We start from the raw sequence: 27,849 nt of genomic DNA on the forward strand, positions 1-27,849 counted from the left end.
TGTATGTGATACACAGTTCGGCAGAAGAAGCAAGACTAAAGTGAGATAACAGTCAGTTAAAATACTGTAGGATAAATATTACCTACTTGAAACAGAAAGTATGTGCATGGGTGAATGGTGGGTTGACACTTGTTTTCATTTGCTGTGACCATGAGATGTGGCAAGAGTGGTTTCCAAGCATGTGTGACTATCTGAACAATTACTCTTGTCTTCTTCTTGTGCTATCAATATCTATCTATTGTCAGACGCCTCAATCCCGTTTGAGATGGCCACAAACAAATCGCCTCCAAGTCGTCCTGTCCCCCGCCATTTCACTGCCCTGCTCCCAACTCACACCCCCTCTCTCATATACCTCTCCACCCCATCTCTCCATCTCATCCTTGGCCTCCTCCTCCCTCTTCCCCCCTCCACCTCACTCACATACACTCTCTTCATCAGTCTTTCACCCTCCATCCTCTCCACATGGCCAAACCACTTCAGTGTGTTCCTCATAACGCTTCCTATCACATCCACATCAACACCACAATGCTCCTTTATATCCTCATTTGTCAGCCTGTCTCTCCATGTGACTCCACAGGCTCCTCTTAAATAACTCATTTCCACTGCTCTCACTCTTGACTTCTGTCCTTCCAACAACGTCCAAGCTTCACTTCCGTACGTTAGAGTTGGTATCACAATACTGTCATGTAGTAACTTTTTCACTTCCATGCTCACTTCCCTGTTTCTTATCATTGCTTTCAAAGAACCAGCAACCTTTCTTCCCTGCTGTACCCTTTCAAGCACTTCACCCTCCAAACCTCCATCCTTACTCATCACACTACCCAAGTACTTAAACGTACTCACATTTTCCAATTCCTCACCACCCAACCTCGCTGTACATTCACTGACTTCACATCTCTCAAAGGCCATCACTTTACTCTTCCCTACATTCACCTTTAGATTCCGTTTCTTACACACTCTCCCAAACTCACCCACCAAGCCTTGCAGCTCCCCTTCGTCTTCACTCAACAACACAGTATCATCTGCAAACAACAGTACAGAGAGTTTCCAAACACTATCCTCTCTCACCAGGGCCACTCCAACATCCATTTTGATTTACATTGAGCATGGTGTGAAAACCTATGAAATCTTATTTAGCCTGCAATAGTTTATCTTACTGTTATCTAACTTTACCTGTTCTTTGTTAGCTGGCTGTTTGATTTCCTTAACACAGGGGAAAAGTAAAACAAAAATCAGACAGACCTAGAAGATTGCCAGACCGAAATGACTTTCCTACATTAAGTCCACTTTAAATCTGAAGAAGTTATTTTTGGCAAGGTTATTTAGGGTACAATACACACACACAGCCACATGCATGCATACATGCACACATGGCTAGCTACTTGCAAAAAATAATTGAGAAAAGCAATAATATAATTTTGGTGGGTGACTTTAATTGTAAAGAGGTGAACTGGGAGGAATGGTACTCGGGAGGCGGCGAGGATTCGTGGGGTACTATGTTATTGAATATAATAATGAATAATGTGATGACGCAGTGGGTCAAAGAAGAGACACGGTTTCGAGGTGAGGACACACCAGCAAGGTTAGATTTACTGTTCACCAAAGAACCCGATGTAATAGAATCATTGGAATATCTCTGTCCTTTGGGAAAAAGTGATCACGTGGTCATTGAGTTCCAGATGTTAATAGGAAACGTCGAGCCAAGAGACGAGCTTCATAGACAGGGAAGATACAACTTTGGCAAAGCAAATTTTACAGGATTGAGAAACTTTTTTGAAAATGCGGATTGGAGAAAATTCAGAGAAACAAGAGAGATACAGAGGAAGTGGGATATCTTTCTAGACCTCTATAATTTGGGAGTGGAAAAATTTGTACCAAGAGTAAGAGGGAAAGAAAACAGGAAAAAGGAGTGGTTTAATAGAAGGTGTATGATAGCCAAAAAAGAGAGAGATAAGGCGTGGAACAATTGGAGAAAGAGAGGTAACGACAGAACAAAGGAAGAATATAAAAGAACAAGAAACGAATACACAAGAATACGTAGGGAAGAAGAAAGGAATTTTGAAAAAGGTATAATTGACAAATGCAAGGATGAACCCAAACTGTTTTATAGATTTGTTAATGGCAAACTGAAACAAAAGGAAGGAATCACCAAGCTGAAAGTAGATGGAGAGGTCTTTAAGGATGCGGCAATGCAAGCAGAAATAATGAACAAACGTTTCCAGTCAGTTTTCACTAAAGAAAAGGAGCTTGTGGAAGGGGAGGGAGTGATTAGAAACGTTCCCGTGATGAAAGATATAAAAGTGGAGGTGCAGGAAGTGTATAAATTACTGGAAACTCAAGATGTAAGGAAAGCCCCAGGACCTGATGGAATTTCTAATTGGGTACTGAAGGAATGCAGAGAACAACTGGAGGATAAAATTCACAGCTTAATTGTATGATCACTGGAAGAGGGGAAAGTGCCAAAAGAATGGAAGAGGGCAAATGTGGTACCAATTTACAAGGGAGGAAACAGGGAAGAACCCCTGAATTATAGACCAGTGTCTCTAACCAGCATGGTCGCAAAATTGTGTGAGAGAATCCTGAAAGACAGATGGATAAAATATCTGGAAGAGATGAATATTTTGGCTGAATGTCAGTTTGGATTCAGAAGTGGAAGGTCATGTGTTTCAAACTTGTTGAGCTTTTACTCAAGAGCGATTGATGTGGTACAGGAGAGAGATGGTTGGGTGGATTGTGTGTACTTTGACTTAGAGAAGGCCTTTGACAAGGTACCTCATAAGAGACTAATGTGGAAACTAGAATATATAGGAGGACTAAAGGGGAAACTTCTGGAATGGATGAGAGACTTTTTGAGAGACAGACAAATGAGGACAGTAATAAAGGAAAAGATGTCTGGATGGAGGGAAGTAACAAGTGGAGTCCCTCAAGGCTCAGTGTTGGCGCCAGTAATGTTCCTGATTTATGTAAATGATATGGTAGATGGATTGAACAGTTATGCGAGTCTGTTTGCTGATGATGTAAAGATCTTGAGGAAGATAGAGGTTGAGGAGGATTGTAAAATATTGCAGGAGGATTTGGATAGGATACACAATTGGAGCCGGACGTGGGAAATGAAATTTAATGTAAAGAAATGTAAAATATTGGAAATGGATAAAAGTAGCAGGAGACCGTCACTGAATTATTTTTTGGGTAATGAATTAATCACAAAAAAGAGAGAAGAGAAAGATTTGGGAGTGCTGGTCCAAGATAGTTTGTCACCAGAAAAGCACATTAACAAGATAGTTGGAGAGACTTATAAACTCCTGACTAACATAAGAGTAGTATTTCATTATATGGATGAGGAGATGATGAAAAAATTGATAGGGGCCATGATCCGCCCCAGGTTAGAATATGCAGCGGTAGTGTGGTGCCCACACAAAAAGAAAGATATAAACAAGATTGAGAGAATACAAAGAACAGCAACCAAGATGGTCCCCAGCCTGACAGACCTGTCATACAGAGAGAGGCTGGAAAAACTGGATTTGCCTTCGTTAGAGGAAAGGAGAAAGAGGGGAGACATGATTGCAGTGTTCAGGACCATGGTGGGAGTAGATAAAATTGACAAAGAAGATCTGTTTGTATGGGATAAGAGAGCAACAAGAGGACATGGAATGAAATTGAAAAAGTCAAGCTGCTTGAAGGATATCAAGAAATATAGCTTTCCTTACAGAAGTATAGACTTATGGAATAGCCTGGACAAAGAGATCGTCCAGTCTAAAAACTTAAACGAGTTTAAAGTTAAATTCGACTTATTGAGAAACAGCGACGGAAACCCACGAGCATAGTACATTCCGTGTATATCACAATTAGGTATATTCTTAAATATTTGGAACGACTTAGACAAAGAGGTGGTGCATGAGAAAAACATTCATGTGTGTAAAGGTAGACTTGATAAATGTGGATATGGAGACAGGACAACACGAGCATTGCTCAATTCCTGTATACTACAAATAGGTAAATACAAATAGGTAAATACATACACACAAAACTAAAAAAAACTACTGTACAGTATTATCAACAACTTCTACTGTACACAGCACAGTACAATCACATCCACTCATTAGAAACATATTTCCAAAAATTAAGGAGGAAAAGTAAGAGCAGGAAACCACACTCTCATCACCCACCTTATCTCTTGCTTTCCCTTTCCTATCCATTTTTCCCCTCCCTTCCTTTTCCCCCTTCAATCCTCCCTACCTCTCCCATCTCTCTCCCCTCATCTCACTCTAAATACAGTATTGTACAATACATTCATATATTTTGTCTCTCGTCCATACGGGGCCAAAACTGTTGTATCTTTCAAAAGATGATCCAAGTCAGGCTAAAGCTGATGTATCTTCCCAAAGAAGGCCTGGGTTGGGCAAAAACTGTTGAATCATCATCATCATCATCATCATCCGGACCTCCTTTCCCACTCTAGGGCAGGGTGAGGAGTAGCAAGGTCCAGATAGACCAAGTCTGCCCAGTCCAATGGGTCACACTTCCATTCACTAATCATTCAAGCCCCCGGAATCCTGGCTCTATCTAATACACCAAAAACATTCACCACATTCTGTAGCTTTACATAAACGTATCTGATCGAGTCAATCCGGACGGTGTCACGTTAAAAAGGGATGCCAAATCCCTGATCATGCACTTCTTCTCACAATATTCATCCAGCCAGCTCGATATCTTGTTAGTCCCCTAGCCTCATCGACTTCCATACCTCTCTTCCTCACACATTCATCCACCACATCCCTCCACCTTTTCCTAGGCCTACCTCACCTCCTCTCTCCTTCAAATTCACTCAGATATACCTTGTTCGCCACTCTGTTGTTATTCATTCTCTGCACGTGGCCATACCATCTCAGTACACTCTCTTCGATTCTGGCGTCCACAGACTTCCTATCTCCATATCTTTCAAGAATCACATTATTTTGTATCCTATCCACTCTCTGCACTCCACATACATTCCTCAGCAGTCCCATCTCCACTGCACTCACTCCTGACTTTTCATTTTCATGCCACACCACAGTCTCACATCCATATGTTAAAGTTGGCACTAACACTCCTTCATGTAAGCCTCATGCAGCTGCAGCACTCAAGCCTCTGTTTCTTATCAAGGCCATCATAGCAACGGCTACTTTCCTTCCTTGTGCCACTCTACTTTTCATTTCTTTCGCACATTTTCCTCTCTTTTCTATCACTGTACCCAGGTACAGTATATGAACTCTCTCACCAATTCCAGTCTCTCTCCATTCACTGTAATATCACACCGGGAGTCTTCTCTCTCAATAACAATCACTTTACTCTTCTCTACAGTTACGCTCAAGGCACAACACTCACAGACATCAATGAAACTCTGCATTAGTCACATGGAGAGACAGACTGACAAATGAGGAAGTGAAGGAGTGTTGTGGTGTGGATGTGGATGACATGAAGCATTAGGAGAAACATATTAAGGTGGTTTGGCCATGTGGAGACGATGGAGAGTGAGAGACTGACAAGGAGAGTGTATGTGAGTGATGTGGACAGGGGGAGAGGGAGGGGGAGGCCAATGATGAGATGGAAGGATGGAGTGGAGAGGTATATGAGAGAGGGGGGTGTCACAAATTTGTGAGATTGTGTATTTATACAAATTCGCGACATTGTACTTTGGTACGAAACCACAAACTTTAGTGGAAAAACCCACTGTGTATCATTCAGTTTAACCGTCCCTGTATGCACTTTGATTGGGATAGTTTTTTCAGAACAATCGTCGCTGCTTCAAAAGATGCTGTTCTTATGCATGACATTAGTGCTTCACTGAGTGATTTTATGACGCGTGTATATCATTCGCCCTGCCTCCGTTGACTGTTGAAGTTAGGTAATGTCCACTTCTGGTGAACAGGGCCATCTCTCACTCCCATACCCAGCTTGGTTACATTATTCAGTCAGTGTCAAGCAACCACGGGAGTAGGGTCGTCGTGCCAGTACTGAGAGCATGCCCTTCTGTGCCTACAGTCTCCAGAGTCAATGATTCCCCATATCTTCCCACCGTCGGCGACCGGTTGCAGCTGACATTAGCAGCAAATAGTAGCGCCTGGTGTGCAACAGACAGACGCCCAGTCTTTTGTAGCTTCAGCTCCGTTCTCTCCACTGGCCAGTATTTCTGTTCGTTTTCCTAGGCTTAAGTCTGATTAGCTCTTTCAATGAATGAGTGAGTGTATTTCCACTGATTTTTTAATTCACCAGTCCCCCTGTGACAGTGAATACCCCTCTTGAATTCATTTTTGTGATTCATGTATTGTAAATTTATTTCATTGTAATTAATTAATTTACAGTTCCTTTCTTAAGCTTAATGGAATTAGAATCACATTTCATTTCTCCACATTAAGCTTACCTTACTGTGCTTATCTAAGTTTGCACAAATCTCTATATTAATCACAACTTGTATTTAGGCCAGTTCTTTTGTATTAATTCCCAAATCCATTGTGCCAACTAGGAGTTAAGCATCAGCAAGAAGTTGTCCATCATTATTATTAGTTATTGATTGTCAGGGGGTAAAGATTACACTTTCTCGGAGGCTAACAGTACTAAATGATACAGCATTCATGAGTACATAGTCTCCGCTGTGTACTGTTGGGAAAGTTTATAAAATTCTCATCCTTAGAGAACTGATGAAGTAAGCCAGCACAAAGTAGCACTTACTATTTGATTTCACAAGTCATTTCCTTGTGTTTACCTTCGATTAATATCAGCATTTATATTCTTAAATTCACATCCTCCGGTGACAGGGGGTGTGAGCTGGGGGCAAGGCAGTGAAATGGCGAGGGACAAAGTGACATGGAGACAATTTGTTTGTGGCCACCCCTTACAGGATTAAGGCATCTGGGAATAAATAGAATAGATAGATAGTCTACCAAGTTCTTGTTCGGTACTTGCATGTAGTACTGCATCATCAGCATGCAACAAATATGAGATATTCCATCCATCACCACTCTTTAACAAAGCCATTCCTCTCTCCATTACTCATGTTTTTGCTTCTCTCATCACCCCATACATACATATGCTGAACAACCATGGGGCCATCGCACAACCTTGTCGCACGCCCACGTCGATCGTGAACCATTCTTTTAGATGCCTATTTACCCCTACACATGCTCCACCACCATCATAAAAACTCTTGACGGCACTTAGTAGCTCGCCATCTACACCATAAATGCGAAAAACCTTCCACAATCCTTCTCTGTCTATTTTGTCGTATGCTTTTTCCAGATCCATCAATGCCATGAACATCTTATAGTCCTTCACACAAGCCTTCTCCACTATCTGTCTCACTGCAAATATTTGATCCACACATCCTCTGCCACTCTTAAAGCCACACTGTTCATCACTCACTAGGACTCCTGACAACTCTCATACTTTCTCCATAATAATTCTTCCATATACTTTCCCTACCATACTTAACAGGAGTAGACTGTAGCACCAGTCGAACAGGGCAGTACTCACAAGGTTGATGGCAAGCTGGTGACAGGGAGAGCTGGAGCTCCCGTTTCACCAGCCCTCAGGACTTGATCCTGACCATCTCCCTTTTCTGAACATTTTCAGTGCATTCATTTACACAGAGAGTAGGCCAGCATGCTCTCATGATACCTCTACCTTCAACTGTCTACACCACACTACATGCGCATAACATATCACACCTTCTATTCACATCTTTAGTAATGGCCGCTGCAATCTCACAATCAAATGAGGTGGTATCTCGGATTGCCACCACCGGCAGGGTAGGGCTGGAGGCACAGGGTCCTCCCGGTCGCTATCAAGCGACTGTGCCAGCAGCGACTGTTGCTATTTCTGGGAATGCTCATCGGCGAAGAGGTGACGGTGCGGCCTTATTCTTTACCAACATCCGCGGCCTTACCACAAATTTAAACTCAGTTCATTTTTTCCTTCAGTCCATATCCCCTTTGTCCCTTTTCCTCACAGAACCACAAATCTCACCCTCTACCGATATATCTCCATTTTGTTTTCCCGGTTACCATCTCCTTACAAACTTTCGAAACAAGGGCGGCACCTGTTGTTATATCAAATCCCAATATGCAGTTGATACTATTTTAAACTTCACTTCATCCAGTTTTGATTACTCATTATATAAATTAAATTGCCAAAACATTACCAAATATATCTGTGTAGTTTATCGTTCCCCCAATGCTTCTTCGGAACCCAGTGTATTTGATTCCAAATCCACTCAGTTGAGTAACCTTGACCTTGCCCTTGGCAATGAAATTACCATTTTGGGTGATTTTAACATACACAATGTTGAATGGTTATTGCATTCTGCCCGGACTGACGACGCTGGTCTAGAATGCGAACTGTTTGCGGAATCGTTTAATCTCACCCAGTTGGTAAAGCAACCAACCAGAATACCTGATAATCCTGACCATAATGCCCATCTCTTGGACTTATTCTTGACAAATAATCCAGATCAATACAGGATAGAGGTACTGTCACCACTTGGATCCTCTGACCACAATCTCATCAAAGCCTCATTAGTTAACCCTCCTACACCTCCCCATTCCGAACCTGTCACGGTGACCCGATAGCACTTTGACAGGGCAGACTGGGATGGATTTAGAAATTATCTTGCTGATGTTCCATGGCAGTCTTTCTTCTCTAGTGATCCCAATTCTACCCAGTCCCACATTTGTGACTTAATACTAGCTGGTATGGATTTATTCATACCAAGTCAACAATTCACTAAAAGATCAAACTCTCCAAAATGGTTTGATGGCAATTGTGCCAGAGCAACAGCCCAAAAGTCATTAGCATATAACTCTTACTTAAAATAAAAAACACTTGAATCACTCTCCCAATTTAAAATTGCTAGAAATCATGCAAAAGCTGTATTAAATCTATCTAAATCAAACTTTCTTCAAAAGCAAGCATCAAAACTACTTCACAACCCTAATGACAATAGAATATTCTGGTCAACTCTTAATTCTTTCAATAATAACTTTAACAAGTCATCTTCCATTCCCCCACTAAAATCTTCAGATGGCAATATTACAAATGACCCACGTGGGAAAGCAGATATCTTTGCTAGTACCTTTGCAAGAAACTCTACCATAGATGATACCAGCCAGAATGTCTCAGTACTGGAACTTGATTCTCCCGAAATTGCCCCACTTAAAATACAGACAAGATTTGTAAAATCCATCCTAGACAATTTACCTACCAACAAAGCTCCAGGTCCAGATGGAATTCCGCCAATTGTTTTGAAAAAGTGTTCCCCTGAACTTGCCTCTGTCCTAGCTAAATTATTCAGATTATGCATACGTACTTCTTTATTCCCAAATTCATGGAAAGAAGCCAATATCCACCCAGTTCCGAAGAAAGGAAGTTCGTCTGACCCCTCCAATTACAGACCAATAGCTATCACATCTTCTCTTGGTAAGGTATTCGAAACTTTAATTAATAAGCATATTGTTAAACATCTTGAATCCAACAACTTAATTAATGATAGACAATACGGTTTTTGCCACGAAAGATCCACCATTGACATACTCAATCTCTTAACTCATACCATCCATCAATCAATTGATCTTTTTGGAGAAACTCATGCAGTAGCTCTTGATATCTCTAAAGCTTTCGACAGAGTATGGCACCGTTCCCTGCTGTCCAAACTCCCTTCCTATGGACTAACGTCTTTTGTTCCTTTGATTTCTTCTTATCTTAGTGACAGGAAAATAAGAGTAAAAATAGATGATGTATATTCGAATTTCCACTCAAGTAACGACGGCGTGCCGCAGGGATCAGTTCTGGCGCCAACCCTATTTCTGGTTCATATTAATGATCTCTTATCTGTCACTCACAATCCCATTCACTCATATGCAGATGACTCAACACTACATAGTTCATTCACACTCAGACATCCATTTACAAAGTCTAATATCTCTACCTCTCAACTCAATACAGCCATCTCCATAAATCAAGATCTATCTACAATCAGTGAATGGGGACAAAACAACCTTGTCTCTTTTAATGCTAGTAAAACTAAATATATACAGTTTACTAATAGACAGATATTGCCAGATTCGTACATTACCTTCAGTGCTACTAGTATTCCCATCTCCAAAAGTATTGAAATTCTTGGTGTCTCACTTAACAGTGCCCTCAGCTGAACCTCTCATGTCAGATCACTTGCTAAAACCGCCTCAAAGAAACTTGGATTATTGTACAGAGTCCGTAACTTCTTCGCCGATGAGCAGTTAGCTATAATTTATAAGAGTCATGTGCGCTCTCAGCTTGAATATTGCTCACCCTTGTGGAATGGTTGTGGAGAGGTTGCATTAAGACAACTAGACAAAATTCAGAATAAAGATGTTAGAATCATTAACAACCCTGCCATTACATATAAACTACTTCCCCTGCAAGTAAGAAGGAATGTTGCCTCCCTTGCATTATTTTACAGATATTTTTTTGGCAAATGCTCAGACAAAGTTGCGTCCATGGTGCCACCTCTCCATGCCTTCCCTCGTGCTACACGGGCATCTGGTAGCGCTCATGACTGGAATGTCACTCAGCCATATTGCAGAACTTCTGCCTATCAGAATTCTTTCATTCCCCGAACTGCATCTCTCTGGAACTCGCTTCCCCAGAGTTGTTTTCCTCCAAATTTCAACCTACAGCTGTTCAAGTCTAACTGTTACAGATATTTTATGAACAGAGGACACCAGTAATCTGGTGTATGGATTATTTTTTTTCTCCATTTGTTTTTCCTTCCTCCGGTCTGTTAAAAAAAAAAAAAAAAAAAAAAAAAAAAAACAGACATGCCACAATAATTCATGCACTCACTTCACTCACCCATTGAACACCATTTACATACAGGGATATATAATGCTTCTACAACAGTAAACATTCTGATACATGAGATTCTACATCATTAGTGAGGTATTTGGTAACAGCTTTAAATTCATTCATTCTTGGCCCCTTTGACTCAGTCTCATATGGCTAAAATCATCTTGCTAGCAGGAGCCGTGGGAGAATACTATTGTTGTCCCAATCTGAGATAGCTGATGGTGACAGTATTTACTGTACACTCACGTTTGTGTGAATCATGCTCAACCAAGTAAAATTATTTGGTTTTATCTCACATAAAATCCTATAGCTGTCTTAACTATGAAAGTGTTAACAATGTACAGTAGTCCTGACAACATGAAATTCAAGGGACTTTCAAAACTTCGATTAATCAATTTTTACATGTTAAAAAATATACAGTAATAATAAACAGTACTGTATGTAACTGTACTTATAAAAATACACCCCCACCATCATAGAAATTGCAAAAGTAAAGCACATAATATACATATAGTGTAATAAACAGTGCAATTCTTTTCCTCTAGTTTCCACCACTCTGGGTCACTTTGGGAGGGGCCATGATGATACTTATCAGTGCTAAATACACAAGACTGAGCAGGGCACATCCAAAAGCAATGTAAGTATGATGGGTGGCCCGACCTTCGCTCTAGCAGAAGCATCATAAACTATCGCTGATGGCGCTAAAAGAGCCTGCCAAGTTTGAAATTTTGGATTTCTTCGGTAAACTTGACTGAGAACTACTTGGCAAAACCTTCAGTTAATCGCATTTTCCAGTTGAAAGACTGTCGTATAATAAAGACTTTACTGATTCTAAATAATCCTTACAACAAAGCCTTACCTCCACCTTCATGCCCTGCTTGATGCGGTCTACAGCTGTGTATCCATCCACCTCTAATGCTTCCTCTGCCACTGCCATCCCCTCCCTCTCAGCTGCCATCACTGCACCTCTGGCCACTTCCTCACCATCCCCCTCACTCAAGGCCTGTGAAAGATCTGGTGGCACGCTGAGTGGTATGTTGTGGCTGCAACACCAACCAACTGGCCGTAATCCTCCACGTGCCACCTCACGCCAGCATTCCACATTGGCATTACTTCCTGTGACATATCGCAGTCTGGAAATAAGAAAATATTTGCTCCGTCTACTGCTCATATGCCTTAACCTTTTCAATCCAGTGATTAAATTCTTACTACTACTAAATTTTTCTTCTTGGCTTAGGAGAGGCTTTTCAAACTGGAGGGATTACTTACAGTCTCCATTCACCCTTTCACTGCAAAAAGTCTCCCCTAAGCTGAATAAAGTCATATGGTGATTGCAAGAATAAAATATGGAACAGGTCACCAGGCTGAAGAGGTTGCTCTGGATGAGAATTAAGTCATTTTAAAACTTATTTCTAAACAGTTCAATGACAGAATAAGATAGATGATACTACTATGGCTCAACATTCTCTTCATTATCTTTTTGTAGGTATACAAGTAGGTATACAAGCGTGGGCGATTGTATGTGTGTATGCCCCGACAGAGGATCGAGTGGCAAGAGTGAAAGATGAGTTTTGGGCGAGTGTAGAAGCGTGTATGGACAAGTTTGAGAGAAGCGAGAGAGTGCTGTTGATTGGAGACATGAATGGCAAAGTTGGGAACGTACGAGTGGATGGAGTGGTTGGTCAGTGGGGTGTACCAGCTGACGTAGATGGGAATGGAAGTGCTTTGGTGGACACATGTGCTGGTAAGGGGTTGGCAATAGCCAACACATACTTTCAGCATAAGATGATCCACCGGTATACATGAGAGTAATGAGGAGGATGGATGGTGAACTTGTTGAACGAAAGGTAATGATAGACTACGTGTGTGTGGATGAGCGAATGAGAAGACAAGTGTTGGATGCAAGAGTATGGAGAGGGTGGGGGAATGGAGTCTCGGACCATCACTTAGTGATGGCCAAGGCAGAGCTGCAAAGAAAGTGGTTAAGGAGACGAAGGGGAAGACAGGAGGAAGCAACTCCTGTGAGAAGAGTGGAGAAATTGCAAGATAGTGAGAAAATGACAGAGTATAAGAGCATAGTGGAAGAAAGACTGGGAAGGTATGATCTAGAGCAGATGGAAGGGGTGGAAGACGAATGTAAGATATTCACGGAAGAGATAGGCACAGCGTGTGAGGCGGTTTGTGGAGTGAGGAGGAGATGCAAGGGTGTGCAAGGGACAGCATGGTGGAATGATGAGGTGAAACGAGCTGTGGAACAAAAGAAGAAGGCATATAGTGAATGGTTAGCAAGTAGAGGTAGGGGAGAAGATGAGAGAGAGAAGAGAGAGGTATATGTGAGCAGGAGAAGGGAGGTTAAGAGACTGGTGAAGGAGAGTAAAAAGAAAGTGGATGAGGAGTTTGGGAGGAATCTGAGTGTGAAATGAAGGGAGAGTAAGAAATTGTCTTGGAAGGAGGTAAAGAAAGTGAGGCAGTGTGAAAGGGGAAATAGTAGGGGAGTGAAAGATAGGAATAATAGATTGTTGGTGGAGAAGAGAGAGAAACTGAGGAGATGGAAGGAGCACTTTGAGGATTTGTTGAACGTGGAGAGTGAGAGCAGTGCGAGCATAAGTGGTTGGGGAATGGCTGGGAGAAGAAGAGATGAGAGGAGAGAGGAAGAGATCAGTAGGGCGGAAGTAGTGGAAGCGATGAAGAATATTAAGTTGGGAAAGGCCCAGGAATTGATGGAGTGTGTGGTGAAATGCTTAGGTATGGGGGTGAGATTGTTGTGGAGTGGATATGGAAGTTGTGTAGATTGGCTTGGGAAGAGGGAAGGGTTCCAGAGGACTGGAAATCAGGTATAATTGTTCCTTTATACAAAGGAAAAGGAGAGAGAGAAGTATGTGGTAACCATAGGGGTATTTGCCTACTTAGTGTGACTGGTAAAATATATGGTAGAATACTCATTGATAGGGTTAGGCATATGACAGAGGAGCTAGTTGGAGAAGAACAAGGGGGATTTAGGAAGGGAAAAGGGTGTGTAGATCAGATATATGTTCTAATATGTTTAGTGGAGAAGTATCTAGAGAAGGGAAGGAAAGTGTATGCTGCCTTCATGGACTTGGAGAAAGCTTATGACAAAACAGATAGGCAAGGTATGTGGAAGGTATTAAGAATATATGGGGTGGAAGGGAAATGTTGAGTGCTGTGAAGAGTACGTACGAGGGAGCTAGGGTTACGGTGCGAGTGGATGGTGAGCTGAGTGAGTTCTTTGATCTCAATGTGGGACTGAAACAGGGTTGTGTGATGTCTCCATGGCTGTTTAATATATACATGGATGGGGTTGTAAAGGAGGTGCAGGGTAGGGCAGTGGATGTGGGGGTGGCTCTAATGAATGAGGGTGAGATTTGGAAGCTTCCGGTGTTGCTGTTTGCTGATGATACAGTACTGTTGGGTGAAGATGAATGGGAGTTGCAAGGTTTGGTGAATGAATTTGGGACAGTGTGTAGGAGGAGGAATCTGAAAGTTAATGTAAACAAGAGTAGTTATGGTGTTTGAGAGGAATGAAGTCACAGAGTGTGCAGTGAGGTTGGATGGTGAGGATATGGAGAATGTGAGTGCATTCAAGTACTTGGGTAGTGTGATGAGTAAGGATGGAACTTTGGGGGATGAAGTGCGTGAAAGGGTACAGCAGGGAAGGAAGGTTGTTGGTACACTGAAAGCAGTGATGAGAAATGGGGAGGTGTGTATGGAAGTTAAGAAGTCACTGCATGATAGTGTTGTGATCCCTACCCTGACATATGGAAGCGAGGCATGGATCTTGCAAGAGGGGAACAAATCAAGAGTGAGAGCAGTGGAAATGAGTTACTTGAGAGGAGCATGTGGAGTAACGTGGAGGGACAGGTTGATGAATGAAGAATTGAAGGAACGCTGTGGGGTGGATGTGGATGTGGTTGAGAAGATTAGGAGAACTACACTGAGGTGGTTTGGACATGTGAAGAGAATGGAGAATGAAAGACTGACTAAGAGGGTGTATGTAGGTGAGGTGGAGGAAGGGAGAGGGATAGGTAGACCGAGGATGAGGTGGAGGGATGGAGTTGAGAGGTATATGAGGGATGGGGGGGTGAGTTGGGGGGAGGGTAGTCAAATGGTGGGTGAGAGAGCAACTTGGAGGCGTTTTGTCTGCGGCCACCCTTTGCGGGATTAGGGCGTCGGGCTATAGATAGATAGATAGATAGATCTTTTTGTGACATGTTCCATATTCAAGTGTTAATCTTTTGCTACAGCTCATCAACACTCAAGATGGAGAGTTGGCAATTTTAGGCTGTCATAAACACCGACAAAGTATAGCAGATGTTTGCCACCTTTATCACTATGTTCCACTGTCAATTTAATCATTTCCCACACTGAAACAGGGTAGGGTAAAGTGGGCACTGACATCCTGTGGCGCACAGCCATCATGCTAATCTCTGACTCTTAAACCTATGAGCTTGTTGCAGGTTATTCATCAACTATCCTGGGAAGCTAGGTTACTGTATCATCCAAGCTACCACAGTTACCCACAACCCCTAGGTGTTATCCTAGCCTATACACTATTCACTTTAACTACACATACAATAGCTGTCTCTCAATCTTGAATGCTGAGATATAGTAGCAGTAACAGCTGCAACCCCAGGCTCAACTGGACATAAAGTCATTGGAAGACAAGACATTAATGCTACTGCCCACCATCCTCCTTTGAGGAGGTGGTGGAGTTACGGAACATTTGTGCATCCGGGCAGATCCTCCATTCGAATTCATTAACACCACCACATGAAGGCATTCCTTCCCAGTGCAATGCTAAGCTCTAACAAGAATAATACTAGAGTATGGCACTAATCACAAAGATGTGCTATGGGATGAATGCAAGGTCACCGTATTATTATATTCAGCCACTGAGGTATGGGAAATGTGCTACAAAAGGATAAAAACCCTTGCCATGTAAACCTTTTTGCACATAGCAAAATATTTCTGGGCAGGTTAGCCTTTACACAATGCTCTCCATATTGAGGGAGGCATAAATGCCATTTGACCAGCTGTTTTCATTCAAAGTCATTTTTCCCAGGTTCAGTAATGCAGTTCCTGTCAAAATAGAATATGAGGAGGAAATTTTTCTGACTTAAATCATGGCCATATGGTAATTTAAGAGGTACAGTATTTTATATATGATCAGTATCTGTGCATTTTCAGATACCGGTAATTTTTGCAACATGAATGGTGTATACAGCGCAGCCTTGTTATACAATGCCTCATTATGTGACGAATCACATCATCATCATCTGGACCTCCTTTCCCACCCTAGGGCAGGATGAGGAGTAGCAATGTCCACACAGCCTAATTTTGCCCAATTCAATGGGCCACGCTTTCATTCACTCATCATCCAAGCCCATGGAATCTGGTTCCATCATATAGGCCAAAAAAAAATTTCACCACATATACCTATCTGACAGTCAATCCGAATGCTGTCACATTAAAAAGGGGTGCCAAATCACTACAATGATAATTAAAAAGTTATGCCCTGTCTTGCTACAGCATTAAAGAATTAAGTGTGACTTCACTACAACATTTTCAATGACTGCCTCCGAGAATCTCATGCGGATATGGTAACACACACAAGACAAAATGGCTGCCCAGTGTTAATACTGGCTGTGATCATTACCTTTTGCTCTATTTTGTGCATGAAAGGCCACTGTAACATCACTGTTACTGCCAAATAACAGTGCAAGTGCTTAACAAATAGTGCAGTGTGCAATATTAAAAGAACTGATACTTTTTTGTGTGTGTAAAATTGAAACATGTGACCTGGAAATTGTGTCGACCTTACATAACCATCAACCCCTTCCTGGGCCTCTACACAGCTGACTGAGCGAAGATGCCCACGCAGTGTTTACAATGGCTGTGAACATTACCTTTGTTTTATGTTGTGCATGAAAGGCGACTGAAACACCACTGTTACTGCCAAATAACAGTGTATGCACTTAGTAAATAGTGTAGTGTTAAGTGAAGTGGCACTAGCTTTTCCGGAGTTGTCATCCAGGCTCTCCAACTGTCCCCCGTCCTGGGGGGGGGGGAACCCTTGGTGATAACTTGTACCAGCAAAGGAAAAACTTCAGATGCATGGCAGTTTCTTTTTTTTTTTAGGTCATTTTAGGCTTCACAGTTTAGGTCACCCTCCCTAACCCCACTGAAACCGTGTTATATTAACCTCGTTAGGCGATAATTCATTAAGCAATAGGTTTTCACTTGATGCAACCCTATCGCATTGTGAGGCTGACCTATAGTGCACACAGGGTTAAAGTAAATACACTGTAAGTACTCAATGACACAGGGTGCAGAAACAAAACCCACACTTCACAAGCACTGTTGCAATAATACTCAAGAGAGGATGCCTCAGATCTGGCAATGCTCCCTCCTTTGTTTCTGGAATTACAAGGCTGTCTGACCACAAGTGGTGGGTAGCAAGGCCACTTCCAGTACATGCTAATAATGTATCATTGGTAAGGGAAAGGGGATTTCTAATCCTATTTACCATTTGTTTTAGTCAAGTTTCTATCATGTAGGGATTACAAGAGTATTATACTCTACTCCTTTATCCCCAATAATAGCAGTTGTTATTACTTTCAAGATGTCGACAATGACCAACTCACCTCTCTTGATCACTCCAGGTTCTAATTTCATTTTAATTAAACTGCCACTAAATACAGAAATGGCTTAGCCCTTTCACACAGGAGTGGTCTCTTATGTAGTTAAACTCTGGATGGCAATGGACACACTGCTGGAGTTGTGTTTCTTCTGGGCGCAGTGGGCAGTATAACAGAGCAATCTGTTTTCCTGGGTCTTCTCTCTTCTAAGCCTTTTTCCACAATGAATGCAGATAAAATGGTGGCATCTTCCCAGTTTGCTTGTAAATGAATAAAAATCACAATTTATTGCCTGATGAAAGTAATAACATAAATGTAACTTCATGAGTTTGAGTTTACTTTAGTTTTACATAAAAACTACTGCCAATTTCAAAATGAATATCAATGAACCTTTTCCATTTCCTCAGTGAAAACTTCCACATCAGCAGACACTAGTTTGTGAATTTTAAAGCATGGAATATTAACTTCCATACATTACTATCATTATTTAATTCCGCTTTATACAAGTAACAAGAATATACAGTAGATTATAATTTCAATATAACTGTCTTTGACATCAGAAGCAGTAGTCTATGTATCTATCTATCTATTGCCAGACGTCTTAATCCCATAATGGGTGGCCACAAACAAATTGCTTCCATGTCGCCCTGTCCCCCGCCACTTCACTCTCCTCCCCTCAGCTCACATCCCCCTCTCTTATACACCTCTCCACCCCATCCCTCCATCTCATCCTCGGCCTCCCACTCCCTCTCCCCTTCTCCACTTCACTCACATACACACTCCTCATTAGTCTCTTGCTCTCCATCCTCTCCACATGGCCAAGCCACCCCAATGTATTTCTCCTAATGCTTTCTATCACATCCACAACCACACCACAATGCTGCAGTATTTAATTTATTAGTATTTATAAGGGATTATCAAAAAACAAAAAAAGTGCCAGTTCTTGAGTTTCAAAACGACCTAGAACCACCACCCCATTATTTTGCAGTTATATTTTCTGCCTCTAACTTACGGCAATTACATCTAAGACATGTATGAGGTAAGGTACACATTTACTGCTCTCATGCAGGACCTGCCTCAATGGTGGGAAAAAATTTCCACACATATTTATGTGTTACAAATTCCAGCTGTATTGTCGTAAAGACTTTGTAGTTAATTGTAGAGAAGTATATTTTAGACTTGTGGTCGAGCGGCTTTTATATCTTGTAGTAGTTTCCCCACCAGATGTCATGTAGTGACGGGAGAGGTAAAGAATAGTATGGGACTATTTTTATTTGTCTTGGAAATATTAAACAGGTATAATAGTATAAGTCCTGGGTAGCTACCTCCCTGTCTCGCTATCTCTCTCTCTCTCTCTGTTCTCAAGCTAATCTCCGTCTCGACCTCTCTCTAGGGTCGCTTGTCTCCTTCTGTCTAGCCTGTTCGGTGGCTAATCTAGGTCTGAGCTCTCTTTCCTAAATTCTGGTATAGCAGGGGTGTGTCACATGTGTTCCTCGTGGGTGGACTAGATCTTTCTCACGAGAGGACTGCTGACAGCTAACTGAATCATCTCCTTACTGGCCGCTGTCGTCAGCTTTCCCCGTGTAAGCGTTGCTTAGCGCTGCTCGCTTCTCGCAAACACAACACCTTCTCATCATTTGACTTCCTGCTTCTATCTGTCTCTCTATCTATCTATTTATCTATCTATCTATTATGTAGTCCTATATTTGCTCGGCCGCGCGAAAATGACGTACCATCGACATTTAATAGTTAATATATATTAATACATACTACATACACATTATAATGAACTTATAAGCTAATTAAGTGAAATACATAATATTGTAAAGTAACATAATTGTATGAATATTGTATACATATATTATTCATAGTAAATAGTGATTATTCAGTAATATTACATTTTAAATAAGTTGAATACATATTGGAATAAATGCATTAAAGTAAATTATTTAACTGTAATACAGTATGTACTTGGGTTATTATAGTGAATTGCATACATGCAAGAATAAAAATAGTTTAAAATTAAGAATATTGTAAGAGTTACTAATATTTCATTTAAAGATAATGGTTCTGGTCTGCCATATATGGGTCATTCTTCTTTGTGTTATTATTATTATTATTATTATTATTATTATTATTATTTTTTTATATATATAATTAATACTATATACAAAATATATACACTTCATTCAGGGTGGTTAACTGTGATGTTAACTCTCCCCCCACTAAACAATGACTCCAAATTAGCAATTCTTGCATGCATTCTGTGCATGGCCAACAGCAATACTGCAACCACAATGCAGATAATTATGAAGACAGAAGGTGCTTGGCTATACACATAATATGGGTTGAACATACTCAAACTCAAATCTTCCCAGGGCTTCATTGTTTCATTGATCAGCTGCATAGTTTCAAACTTAGGTGAAGTCAGCTTAATACTTGTGCTCATGTTTAAGTCCATATCAGGCAGTGGGTGGAAATGTTTGTGTGTATGATTGAGGATGGCGTAGTGATTGATGGTGGAAAAGTAGACATGGATGGTGTAAATACCGCACAGTAGTCTGGTGCTATGTATAATCCTGAGGCTGATGTATGAGATGGTGGTATATCTGGACAGACTATGTAAACTGATGTGTTATGAGGGAAATAAAAAAACTGCGAGTGTCCAATGCGTTGATGGTGTACAAGTTTATCTGGAGCAAAAGTGAAGTTGCAATGATGATGAATATTGTTATTGCTGATGATAGCCATTTCACAAGGGACCGTATCAGTAGGCTGAAACGTGAAAATGTACGCAGGACAAAGATGAACAGCATGTAAGATGTGGCACTTTCGCTCAATCGTTGACTCACTTGCGAAGTGACAGTGTCTCGTCTCTTGGAGACCATGATGAGTTCGGTGTCTGTGTTGATGTTGATGATGACTAAAGTGTTGTTGTTTCTATAGGGGAAGGGGTGTATTTGGTATACTGTGAACAGGTCTTCCGTGATGAATGGTACATGAACTATCACTGATGTTGGTGTTAGTGTTGCTTCCAAGTACGGGTAATATTGCATAAATTCCCTACTGCGGAACAATGGCTTCAATTTATGTTTATGTATGCCTTGACTAACTATCTGACGTAGCTCATGAACTGGGAGTAAGTCATTTGTGATCTTGCCATCACCAGCATTCGAAATTCCTTGCATAAGTGCCCTGAAATGATCTCTAGTGTTCTCTAATTGTAGTAGAATCGTGTCAATATGTTCTGTGATGATGGAGAAGTGCTGGAAAAGGGTAACGTTACCTCCAAGTTATTTATTTTATCTATACTCTCGAGAGCTACGTTTTCTGCTTGTTTCAGATTTTTCACAATTGTTTTCATTGCTGAGTTCTGTCCTGTGATGAATTTATCTTGGTATGTTAGTACCTGAGCTATCTTATTAAATTTTTTGTTTATTTCTTTAAGGTCATCCTCTGTAGCCAATCCAAAGATGTTCCCAAGAATTGCTCCGCCCAGATCGAACAAACCGCGCTTTGGCGAGCACGTGTGATGTTGTTCCTGTCGCTCAGCACCTCTGTTCCAGAAGATGGGAGATCTTGGATCATGACGAGCATAGTTGACTTCGCCTGTTCTAGTTTCCATTTCGCTAACTTCACCATTTCATCCACTTCCTTGGTGATATGTGATTGTGAAACATAATTCCCTATCTTGAAGTCCAGAGTTCGCATCGGCGTCAGCAAGTCTTTCTATATAAGTAGGTAAGTCATACAAGTAATCTAGACTTATTTCAGTACTCATGACATCCTTGACGATTGTAGTCGTGGCCGTTGGAGCTATGAGGCATCCTTGTCGTACTATATGCTTGGGGTCTAGGTGCGCATATACTCTTACTATGTATAGGAGAATCCATAGCATAAGTCCCTTCATCGTAACCTACCGAAAAAAAAATCTATTAATTTCCTATAAAGCTGTGGTTGATGATAGTGATGATGTGCGTTACGGTTGGCTGTTATTTCATTTATAGAAGGAGTTTAAATCGATATTTAATTCTCGTAAATGATGTACTGTAGATTTCATTGGAATAGTTGCACCTATGTTCGATTGTTTGGTATATGACCTTAATTTCTTTTTGTAATCATTGTTGTGTTCTTGCTTGGTTTCTTGAGGTACGTTCACCTGTTCGGTTGTATCCGAGGCTGAATAATTATGTGATAATTCCCTTGAAACTCGTTTTAAATGGTCAATATGAACTTGTTTTTCCTCGCCACTTGAAAGTGACTTAATTAAAACTTTGTTTGCCTTAATGTTAAGTACTCTGTATGGGCCCTCAAATTTAGGGGATAATTTATTGTCTCTCGTATGAATGACTCCGTAAACAATGTCTCCTAAGCTGATAGGTGAATCTTTTGCCTTTTTGTTAAATGCCTCCATCATTTCTTCCTTGGACATCGTTAATTGTTTTTGCACTCTTTTGTGTATGTCCTGGAATTCACGTAAACGGAGTTTAGAGTAATCATCGTAATTGTATATAGGCATGCTGTCACCTTCTAGGAGCTCATATGGTAATTTTTTATCTGTGCCATATATAATGAAATGTGGTGTGTCACCAATGGATTTATTTATAGACCCATTAATGGAGGCCTCTACTCTGGGAATCCAATCATCCCAGCTTGCATAATTTTCACTGAGAATGTGTCGTAGCACATCTAATACCTTTTTATTTTGTCTCTACCAACCCATTCGATGCTGGGTGATAGGCCAAAACGTTAACCTTTTTAATGTTGTATTGTTTACATATTTCTTGTAAGATCTCAGAATTAAATTCTCCTCCATTATCACTTATTAATACCTTTGGGGTAGTAAAGCGACATATTACATTATCTGTTATTGCCTTTGCTACTGTCTCTGCTGTCTTATCTTTAATTGGAGCTAAAATGACATAACGGGAAAATGATCCGCTACTTTACGAATAAGTATAGGTTATTATTGTATGATAATGGCATCTTGAGTAAATCAACAGCGACAACGTCCCATGGTTGATGTGGTACTGGGTAATTACCCATCGGTGCAGGTGTGATTGGGTATCCTTTGTGTTTCGGCACATGATTCGCATCTGTCTATATGATTGTGTATATCTCTTCGTAATGAAGGCTGCCAGTAATATAATAGCTGGGCTTGGTTGAATGTCTTATCCTTTCCAGGGTGTCCTGCATGTGGGCTGTCGTGGTATCATTCGTAATACTTGGGGTATCATGTCATTAGGTACTACCAACTGGTTAGTATTTCTTTATGCTTTGGTTGTTTAGAGTTAATTTTGTATAATGTATTATTGACCATTGTGAATTGTTCAAGTGGGACATGCAGTTTGGGTAATTGTATGTCATCTCCACTTTCTAACTTGTATATTACTTTTGACCATACTGGGTCAAGTCTTTGTGCCTTTGCTATATCCCTCGTGGTTTGGGATATTTCCTTTGAGATCTAACGCCGCAACCTGAATTGTGTCTGGTTCCTAGATAATGCGTCCGCTACTATATTCATTTTACCTTGTATATAATGTATTTGTACATTGTAGTTTTCAACTGTACATTTCCATCTTGCTCTCCTCCCAGAAAGGAGTTTTTCTTTAAAAACATACCCACCAGTGGTTTATGGTCGGTGAATAAGTGGATTTCGTAACCATATACCAAATCTCGAAACTTTTGTAATGCAAAAATCACTGCAAGTGCCTCTAAGTCTGTAGTGCTATAATTTTTTCTGCACCTCTTGTTTGTCTGCTGGCAAATGCAATTGGTTGATTCTTTCCTCTTTATCTTTCCTGCATCAGTACAGCCCCTAATCCTTTAACTGATGCGTCTGTACAAATAAGAAATGATTTCGTGTAATCTGGATATGCTAAACAAGGTGCATTCGTTAGTTTAATTTTTAGATTGTTAAATGCCCTTTTTTGTTCTTCTTCCCATAGGAATACAGCATCTTTTTTGAGTAGTTGGAATAGAGGGAAGGCTATATGAGAGAACTGTGGTACGAAGGACCTATAGTACCCAGCCAGACCTAAAAATTGTCTAACTTCGTCAGTCGTAGTGGGTTCAGGAAAATCTCTCACTGCCTGTATTTTGTCATCAGTGGTGTGAATACCATCAGAGCTTAATTTGTGGCCTAAGAAATTTATTTCCTTAAAGCAAAATTTGCATTTAGAAAGTTTAATTTTTAATCCAGCATCACTAAGCTTTTGTAAGAGTAAGTGTAATTTCCTGAGATGATCCTTAATATTCTTCGTTGCGATAATAATATCGTCAAGATAAACAAATATTCCTTGTCCTAAAATTCCGGACAATACGTAATTCATAAGACGCTGGAACGTACCAGGGGCTGTCCTCAGTCCCATTGGCATTCTTGTATATTGATAATGGCCTCTGTTTGTTGAAAAGGCAGTGTATTTACGTGACTCCTGAGATACCGGAATCTGATAGTATCCGTTTAGGAGATCGATGGTCGAGAATATATTATTCTCAGGACCAATATTCTGTAGAACATCACTTAGCAATGGCATGGGAAATCTGTCTGGGATGGTGTGATTATTTAGTTTACGGTAATCTACTACCGCACGCATTTCTCCATTTCTCTTGGGCACAAAGAAAAGGAGCGTTCCACGGAGAAACTGAAGGCTCAATAATTCCAAGCTTTAACATTTCATCGACATACTGATTTGCAAGTGTACGTTGGGAGTGTGGTATGCGATAAGCTGGTACGAAATTGGTGGTGTTTCTGGGTGCACATTAATCATGTGATTAATCAAGTTAGTACACCCTAATCGTTCTCCGGGCAAGGCTACGGTGTCCCTGTGTGTTTCCAGCAGGGTTAACAAATCATTTTCTTCGTCAAATTCACCTGAGTGAATTAAATTCTCTTTTATTCTTTCTCTATCCGTAGATTTTATCTCACTTGTTACTCCACCAATATTTATTTCCTTTACAGGGGCGAAACATTTTTTCAATATTAACTATGCAAGTTCCCTTCTTCAACTGAACTTCCCCATTCATGTGATTAATAATGAATATCTGAGTTAGCCCTTCGTCGTTCGTATGACATAATGCGTGCTACTGACAATCCTTTTACTTTACATAATTCTTCTAAGACAAGAACAGTACTATTCCGTAATTTGCTCTTTATGGTAACCTTCATGTATGAATTAGGTGGTATAACCAAATCATTAGTGAGATGGGCTGGAAAAATTGATAAATCAGTACTGTTAGCTGGGTCACTAATTCTGGAGGATGGGGTTGCTGGTGTAAGTGGATCTATACACTCATCTATTTGTGTATGTTTGTTTAAGCCTTTAATATTACCAATTCTTTTGGCTCTCTTCTACCAATCGGTGAGGGCTCTGAAGTTATTTCCTCTATAAATTCATTATCAAAGTCTATTCCATTCATTTGTGGGAGTATAGTTATGTTCTCAGTTCTCATGGATCTTAAGCCCAGTAACATATGAGCTTTAATTGCTAAGTTTTCAACGATATAGAACAATGCAGAGAATGGTCTTGTAGTTTCTGTGAAACTGAGATTTAATCTTATCATACCTTTTACTGTAATCTCTTGACCATCTACTGTGTTTAATTCTAAATCAGCTTCATCCAGAAAAGTTACTTTCTTTTATTTTTAAGAATTCTATTTAGTTCTTCATGTGTTATTAAGTTCACTGGAGAGCCTGTATCTAAAAATAAGGAAACGTTTTGATCCTCACATACAGCTGGTATCAAGATACACTCATTTCCCAACATGCCTCCTATGTGAAGTTTAACCTTGTTCTTTTTTATGTTTGTTCGTTTTTTGTCATGACTTGGTCTTCCCCGATTTGAACATAGACACAATTTTTTCTACTGTTTTGCAATCACTAGTCCAGTGCCCTTGGTATCTATGATGCCTACAGTAAGGACCAAACCCTTGTGTCTTTTGATTATCCTCTTTTGCCTTGATAAAGCATTCATACCTTGTGTGTCCTGGTTTTGCACAGTAATGACACAGAATGGACCTATCCCTTGACTGTGACCTACGAGGTGATTTCCCATAAAAAGTGTTGTTTATAGCGCGAGACCTGCTCGGGCTGCGCGAAAACTTATGAAACTGCCTGTAGGAAGGCGTGTGGGGAACGAGGTCTAGGCGTCTTTGCTTGTTTGGGCTGCCTCATTTCAGGTCGCGATCGATTTTGTTCTCTGTTTGGGGTCGGTGTTGATGTTTTCACAGCTGATACTGTCTCAGGTACCCTGATTCTACCAGAATGTGCATGTGTGTCGACCACACCTGCTTTACTGCACTGCATCTCTACCTCGTTCATTAAGTCTAGTAAGCACATTCCAGGGATGTACGCGATTGTTTTAGCGATCTTAAGGGTTCTATCAGGTAATTTACACAAGGCAGCTACATAACCAATGATGTCCACGACGAGGTCTGGGGACATCTTTCCATCATCTGTTATCCACTTAGAATTCTCCAGAGTAGCTAATAGGGTTCTCTTGATTGTGGAGACATCAGCAGTTATTTCACTGAGCACATGGTTTGTAGTGTGCTCCCTTACAAGATCTACAATTTTATGTAATTCTGGAATTATACCTGGCAAGAAGTTCATACCTCCAGAAAATTTCTTCAGAAATTCAGTTTTAAATTCATCATAAGTCCTAGCACGATGTAGCCTAGCTTATCGGAGCGCAATAAATTGCTTGCTGGACATCTTTCCTGGCTTATGCAAGATGAAAAAATAGCAATTTTCTCTTGTTCATCTAGTATGTGGCGCTTGATGAACATTTGTTCGCACTGACTGATTAATGAAATGACATCAATGCGATCCTTGTCTGTGCCAGAGAATTTTGGGGCAGTCTTATCCTCGTGATACACAAAAACGTGAGGTGTGGTTTTTAGATCAGCAGTATTTGTTTCTTGATTCATATCTAATGATTGCCCTGTTAATTCAACTTGTACGAGTTTATCGTTATGTGAGGGAATGGTAGAATATGTATGACCGGACCGGTGAACCCTGTTAAGTATATTGGCATACGTATTTAAGGCAGCTGCGAAGTCGATACTCTCAACATCTGAAGGGGTTTCCCACTCATCATCCGAAACTCCCGTATTTGTTTCCTTATCTATAACGTGTGGTGTGGGTTGTACAATGGGTGGGCTGTCTCTTAATTGTGAGTCTGATGTTGTGGCAATTTGTGTGTCATCTGGTATTAACGTGGGTGGTTGCGAAAATATTCCTGTCATTAAGATATGATGTTATGAAATACGCCTCTTGTTTATTTATGTCCTAGCAAACTAGATGATTAAATAAGTTGAATATAGCTAATTTTAGCACTGAGAAGAAATGAGCAAGTATAATTTTACCCACTTGATACAGATCGTAGAGGTGTGTCGATACAAAAGTCGATCTCGGAAGAAAATACAGGTTTGATTGAAGATCTCTTGATAATTCTAGTGGTGTGTTGATGGACTATATTACTCAGGAAACTCCATGGCCTGGTATTTGTAGTGGTTAACGGCTGTCCCAGGCAAACCTCAACATAGAACGTCGAATTTCCAACTTAACTGTGAAAATAAGTGAATATGAGTAGGAGCTATGTGAATAATGAGTAATGAGTAGTGGGTGAGAAGTGCCTGGTGTCCGTCACACGTTGCTTGGCATGGCAGACTCGCGTTGTGATGTCATCTCAGCACATGGTGACGTCGGCTTCCCACACTGGTAGCTGTGGTGAGTGAATGAGTAGCGATGAGTAACTTGAGTGAAGACGAGTGAGTAAGATGAGTTGTAAATCGTGTCTCACTCTTCGTTTGTTTGTTCCCTTTATTCTATGTGGAAGTTTTCTCTGTCCTTTTCTAGTGATTTATTCGTTGTGGGATGAAGACTGCCGCTACTTGTAGGTGCGTGTAGAAGATTATACAGACGACGTAGAGTTGTTAATTGTAGTTGATTGTAGATGGCTGTAGACTTTGTAGAACTGGAGCTAACCTTGTAGTCTCGGTTGCTTTTGTAGAAATTTGCTTTTAATTCGGAGACGATGTCCGCAGATTTGCTGGTTTGTCGTTAAGCTACTTGCAAGGCGTCGAGTGATCTCTTGACCTCTGCATCAGCGTAATGATCTGGGAGACGGAGGGGGCAGGAGCTGATATTGTTGGTTGTTGTCAATCTTGATATTTTGTAGGAATTTAATGTTGATTCGTAGACGAGGTTCGTATACGTTTCGCTGCTACCAAATGTCGTAAAGACTTTGTAGTTAATTGTAGAGAAGTATATTTTAGACTTGTGGTCGAGCGGTTTTTATATCTTGTAGTAGTTTCCCCACCAGATGTCATGTAG

The 27,849-nt window shown here is 40.7% G+C and overlaps 1 protein-coding gene across 1 annotated transcript in view; it reads right to left on the reverse strand.

Moving 5' to 3' along the window:
* Positions 1 to 27,849, reverse strand: part of LOC145396858 (scm-like with four MBT domains protein 2) — a 196,851-nt gene that overhangs the window by 122,270 nt on the left and 46,732 nt on the right. The window contains exon 4 of the mRNA XM_080270146.1: positions 11,717 to 11,990. Within this exon, the coding sequence (XP_080126272.1) occupies positions 11,717 to 11,990 (274 nt within the window). The remainder of the gene's footprint in view (positions 1 to 11,716; positions 11,991 to 27,849) is intronic.

Source organism: Coenobita brevimanus, chromosome 39 (assembly GCF_032717465.1).
Source record: "Coenobita brevimanus isolate Jiangsu-jjx chromosome 39, ASM3271746v2, whole genome shotgun sequence".
NCBI classification, from domain to species: Eukaryota; Metazoa; Arthropoda; class Malacostraca; order Decapoda; family Coenobitidae; genus Coenobita; species Coenobita brevimanus.